Source organism: Triticum urartu, chromosome 6 (genome assembly GCF_003073215.2).
Source record: "Triticum urartu cultivar G1812 chromosome 6, Tu2.1, whole genome shotgun sequence".
Taxonomy (NCBI): Eukaryota; Viridiplantae; Streptophyta; class Magnoliopsida; order Poales; family Poaceae; genus Triticum; species Triticum urartu.
Window position 1 is genome coordinate 540890375 of NC_053027.1, and position 5919 is coordinate 540896293.

Sequence of the window (5919 nt, forward strand, 5' to 3'; positions counted from 1 at the left end):
TTTAAGATTTACAAAGTCATCGTAGGCGCCTCATCATCGACGGAAACGTCTCCTCCCACTGAAAGTGCATCGCCAAAAATCCTTAAATAAATCCAGAAATAATGCAAACACCAGGACTTGAATCCTAGTGAGACTAGAGATACTGATGTATCTCTAACCATCCAATTATCCAACCACAGGTTGGTTCGCGACACCGGGCTGTGGTTGGGTGTCGTGCTCCCCGTGCCAGCCATCCGTGTCCAGCTGGGTTGGCCGGTAGGGAAACCCTGCTCAATCCGAACTCGGAGTCGATCGGACCTCACCGAAACCAGCGTTATAAATAGCTATCACCCTCCGTCCGTCCATTGATCCATCCAACACCTTCGCTCCGCTCGCAACTCACGACGACGACGACATCAACAAGCACAGATTGGTATATGCTTCTGTCCCCGCTTTGGCATCCATCGCTCGCCGCCGTCAAGAGAGGTCTCCCGTCTCCCTCGAGAGCAACGAGACCGCTGCGCACTTTGATCCTGGACGATGAAGCTCGTCGGAAAAAGCGGCAAAAGCCTCGCCCGCGACGGGCCCGGCTCCGTCAAGCTGGTGCCGGAGGTGGATGACGACCTGTGGGACGCGTACAACCTCATCGCCGCCGGCGACGCCGTCGAGGCCGTCACGGTCCGGAAGATCACCAAGTCCTGGGGCCGCACCTCGGAGCGCGTGAAGCTGACGCTGGGGATCGCGGTCGAGTCCACGGATTACGACAAGGAAGGGTCCGTCCTGCGCGTCCGCGGCAAGAACCTCTCCAAGAACGAGCACGTCCAGATCGGCCAGTACCACACCCTAGAGATCGAGCTGCGGAGGCCCTTCCTCCTCCGCAAGGAGGCCTGGGACTGGCCGGCGCTCGACACCATCCGCAAATCCTGCGACGAGACCGGGGCCAACGCCGACCTCGCGGTGCTCCTCATGCAGGAAGGGCTCGCCCACCTGTTTCTCGTCGGGAGGAGCGTCACGGCCACCAGAGCCCGCGTCGAGGTGCCCATCCCCAGGAAGCACGGCTCTGGCGCCGTCGCCGCGTACGACACCGCCCTCAAGGACTTCTTCCACCGCGTCCTGGACGCCTTCGTCAAGCACGTCGACTTTGACCTCGTCCAGTGCGTGGTGATCGCGAGCCCGGGCTTCACCAAGGACCAGTTCCGCGACTACATGCTCCTGGAGGCCGCGCGGCGAGGGGAGCTGCGAGCCATCACGGAGCATAAGGCGCGCATCGTGCTCGCGTCCGCGCCCTCGGGTTACCCGCACAGCCTCAAGGACGTCCTGGCCGCCCCGGGCGTGATGTCGCTTATAAAGGACACGAGGGCGGCGCAGGAGGTACCGGCATTGCAGGAGTTCTTCGCCATGATCACCAAGGACTCGGCGCGGGCTTGCTACGGGCCCAAGCACGTCGAGGTCGCGCATGAACGTCTGGCCATCCAGACTCTCCTGCTCACGGACACCTGGTTCAGGAACCCTGACGTTGCTGCTAGGCGCAAGTGCGTCGATTTGGCCGAATCGGTGAAGAAGATTGGTGGCCAGGTGCGCGTCTTTTCGTCGATGCATGTCTCCGGCAATCAGCTCGAACAGCTCACGGGGATAGCTGCTGTTCTTCGTTTTCCCATGCCTGATTTGGACGACATCGAGATGTGATAATTAAGGGCTCTGCTTGTTGTTCTTCTACTAGGAACTATGTATCGTTTTAGATGTCTCGAATACACAACTTTGATCACTTATTTGTTTTTTCTACTATACCATGTTTATTTATGTAACCAAGCAAAGTTTATAAATTATTGTGGAGGTGGTATTTTCGAAAGATAAACCTAGTGATCACATTTCAAATATTTGGAGTTCAGTGACCAAAGTGAATATATAGTTCAAGTCTTTTTTTTTTTGCGGGGAATATATAGTTCAAGTCGACCACCAATGTAATTCAGTCCATAAGAAACATCTAGCCGAAGGAAAGGCAGGGAAGATGCCACAAGCGCGGAAAATCCCTTTAGCATCTACTCGTACTAGTTGTCTATGCAAACCATATTCTCCTCTATTTTCACTTTTTTTTTAGTTTGTAGAAACTGAGAAATTGCAAGTTATGATGCCATAATGTGAATCTGTTCAAATTCATAACAAGATATGACTTCATGTGAATTGTAGAAAACAAAGATAAAAATATATCATATCATCAGAATGGACTCGCTCTGGTAAATGATGTAAGAATTTAGATACGTACCTCATATATAGCAAGCACCCAAAAGGAAAAAAAAAACAAAGGATGTAAGCAATCAACTGTTATCTGAAACTGAAGGAGTATCTACATAGGTGCTCTCCAGTGATCTACACATTCAGTTTCGTTCTACCAAAATAAACCATACTATTGTCTATCCCTAAGTAAAACCATGCAATAATCTAGGGTCAAACTGTAGTGCCTTTTTTCGTCACGACAAAATAAAATCATACTGTACTACGCTAGTGTGTTTCTCATGGTTATGAATGACTTCTTCAGCCGAGTATCCTACATGCTGCAAAATCCTGCAACGACTCGGCCAAGGAACACCTTGCCATCCTTGCTAATCTCACCCTTCTGCTTCCTTCGTCACTGCCCTTGTGCGCGTGCGCGCGCTTGCTGCTACCTGGTACTGCTGTTGCCTCTTTCTACTACCTGCCGCTGCTGTATTGTTGTTCTGCTGCCGCTGCTGCCTTACTCTTTGCTGCTGCTACTCTTGCCGCAGTTGATGCTCTTTCCTATTACCGCTGCTTGCCGCTCTCGTTGTAGCTGCTATTGCTGGCCGTGGCCTTGACCATGGCCAAGAGCACCATGGGTATTCTGTGTGTGTGTGTGTGACCGGCTGGGCAATTGCCATGGAGACCGACCCTGATTAGATTAGAGACTAAGCCCCCTCTAGTACTAACCCACCCCACTTTGAGTCTATTACATGGGGCCCCACTAGGTAAATTGTTTAACTAAATAATTTTAACACATGTCCCACTGACATATGGGTCCCACTGCTAAATAAAACCAATTAGTTAAAATAGTTTAGCACCAGTCCATGACATGCGGGCCTTTTAACCGTGTTGACCAGTCAAAATTGACTGAGTCAACTGCTGACTGTGCACTGTTGACTTTTACCTTGGCCCATTGTCAGCCACACATTACACCCTTGGGTACACTTCTCTGTGTACACATAGCATTTACTATTTATTTGAATTTCGAATTAAATAAAATAATAATTTTAGAAAATGTTTAAAACTTTGAAATTTAATATAAAATAATTCGTAACTCGGATGAAAATACTTTATACATGAAAGTTGCTCAGAACGACGAGACGAATCTGGATAAGTAGCCCGTTCGTCCGCCACACATACCTAGCATAGCGAACATGCAACTTTTCCCCTCCGATCCGTCTGTCCGAAAACGCGAAACATCGGGAATACTTTCCCGGATGTTTCCCCCCTTCACCGGTATCACCTACTACCACGATAGGGCACACCTAACGCCCCTCATTGTCATGGCATCCATCGTCATGCTTATGTTTGCATTATATTTATTGTTTCTTCTCCCTCTTCTCTCGTTAGACACCGAGACCGACGCCGCTGCTACCTAGTACGACTACGGTGTTGACGACCCCTCCTTGCCAGAGCAACCAGGCAAGCCCTCCCTTGATCAACCCGATATCGCCCATTCTTCTCTCTACTGGTTGCATTAGAGTAGTGTAGCATGTTACTGCTTTCTGTTAATCCTATTCTGATGCATAACCTGTCTTTGCTACTACTGTTGTTACCTTTACCTGCAATCCTAATGCTTAGTATAGGATGCTATATTTCATCAGTGGCCCTATATTCTTGTCCGTCTGCTATGCTATACTATCGGGCCATGATCACTCGGGAGTTGATCATGGGTATATACTTATATACATAATACTTGATGCTTGTGGTGACTAAAGTCAGGTCGGCTCGTTGAGTACCCGTGGTTGATTCACGGATTGGGGGCTGAAAGGACATACTTTCCCGACGGCCCTCTGTGTGGATCTTTGTGGCGGAGCGATAGGGCAGGTTGAGACCACCTAGGTGAGAGGTGGGCCTGGTCCTGGTCGGCATCCGCCATTACTTCAAAATAACACGCTTAACGAGATCTTGGTATTTGATCTGAGTCTGGCCACTGTCCTATACGCACTAACCAACTATGCGGGAACAGTTATGGGCACTCGACGTCCTGGTATCAGCTGAAGCCTTCTTGACGTCAGCGACTGAGCGGCGTGCGCCGGATTGGACTGGAACGCCTGCTCTTGTATTAGGGAGGCTAGGTCTGCTTACCGGTCGCGTTCGCAACGTGCAGGTGTGCAACGGGTGATGGGCCCAGACCCCTGCGCCATAGGATTTAGACCGGCGTGCTGACCTCTCCGTTGTGCCTAGGTAGGGTTGCGACGTGTTGATCTTCCGAGGCCGGGCATGACCCAGAAAAGTGTGTCCGGACAAAGGGGATCGGGCGTGTTGGGAAATGTGGTGCACCCCTGCAGGGAAGTTAATCTATCCGAATAGCTGTGATCTTCTGTAACAGGACGACTTGGAGTTGTACCTTGACCTTATGACAACTAGAACCAGATACTTAATAAAACATACCCTTCCAAATGCCAGATACAACCGGTGATCGCTCTCTCACAGGGCTACGAGGGGAGGATCATCGGTTAGGATTATGCTATGCGATGCTACTTGGTGAACTTACCATCTACTCTCTTCTACATGCTGCAAGATGGAGGTGGCTAGAAGCGTAGACTTTGATAGGACTAGCTATCCCCTCTTATTTCGGCATTCTGCAGTTCAGTCCACATATGATACCCCTTTTACATTTGATACCAATGCATACATATGTAGTGTAGCTCCTTGCTTGCGAATACTTTGGATGAGTACTCACGGTTGCTTTGCTCCCTCTTTTCCCCTTTCTATACTCGATTGCTGCGACCAGACGATGTAGCCTAGGAGCCAGACGCCACCGTCGACGACGACTCCTACTACACTGGAGGTGCCTACTACTACGTGCAGGCCGCTGACGATGGCCAGGAGTAGTTTAGGAGGATCCCAGGCAGGAGGCATGCGCCTCTTTCGATCTGTATCCCAGTTTGTGCTAGCCTTCTTAAGGCAAACTTGTTTACTTATGTCTGTACTCAAATATTGTTGCTTCCGCTGACTCGTCTATGATCGAGCTCTTGTATTCGAGCCCTCGAGGCCCCTGGCTTGTAATATCATGCTTGTATGACTTATTATATTTGTACAGTTGTGTTGTGATATCTTCCCGTGAGTCCCTGATATTGATCGTACACATTTGCGTGTATGATTAGTGTACGATTGAATCGGGGGCGTCACAGGTGGTCGTGGAGCAGGACGGCGAGTCTTCTTCCATATCGAAGACGGACTATGTTCGGATCGCCGTTCAGGAAGAGCCGGATACTCACCCACGAAAGGATGCGACCAGCCCTCTGAACATAGCATTGGACGGCGGTCCTAAACAATCAGAAGATTTTCTGGAACCCAGACTGTTAAGCCCGGAAGGTCGTCAGACTCCAGATAATCGGTAGGTCGGGGTTCGGATTTAATTCCACCCACCCACCCGGACATAGACGCTCTCATGAGCATAAAACAGCGGTCTCAAGAAACGGTCCACCATTTCTGGGCAATATTCCTGCTTGTCAAGGACAAGGTAAAATATTGCCGTGACGAGGACGCAATATCAGCGTTCTGCAACAATTGTGCAGACGAAGGAATCCTCAACGCCATCAATCGCCGCCGCATACTGAAATTCGCTGACTTAGCAACCATCGTACAAAAGTACAACGCGATGGAGAGCGCCTGGAAAACTCAGGCAGCTCACTAGGAACCGTCGGTCCCAACTCAACTCCCCCTACGGGTGAAAAA

The 5919-nt window shown here is 50.1% G+C and overlaps 1 protein-coding gene across 1 annotated transcript; it reads left to right on the top strand.

Moving 5' to 3' along the window:
- Window positions 1–436: 436 nt before the first annotated feature.
- On the top strand, window positions 437–1783 carry LOC125512783 (protein PELOTA 1-like). Its single transcript, XM_048677865.1, has one exon. The coding sequence runs from the start codon at window positions 520–522 to the stop codon at window positions 1663–1665; it is 1146 nt and encodes a 381-aa protein (XP_048533822.1). The 5' UTR covers window positions 437–519; the 3' UTR covers window positions 1666–1783.
- Window positions 1784–5919: the final 4136 nt, after the last annotated feature.

What these genes read in the sequence shown, in the direction of transcription:
- LOC125512783 (XM_048677865.1), top strand. Translation starts at nt 520, where the DNA reads ATGAAGCTCGTCGGAAAAAGCGGCAAAAGCCTCGCCCGCGACGGGCCC.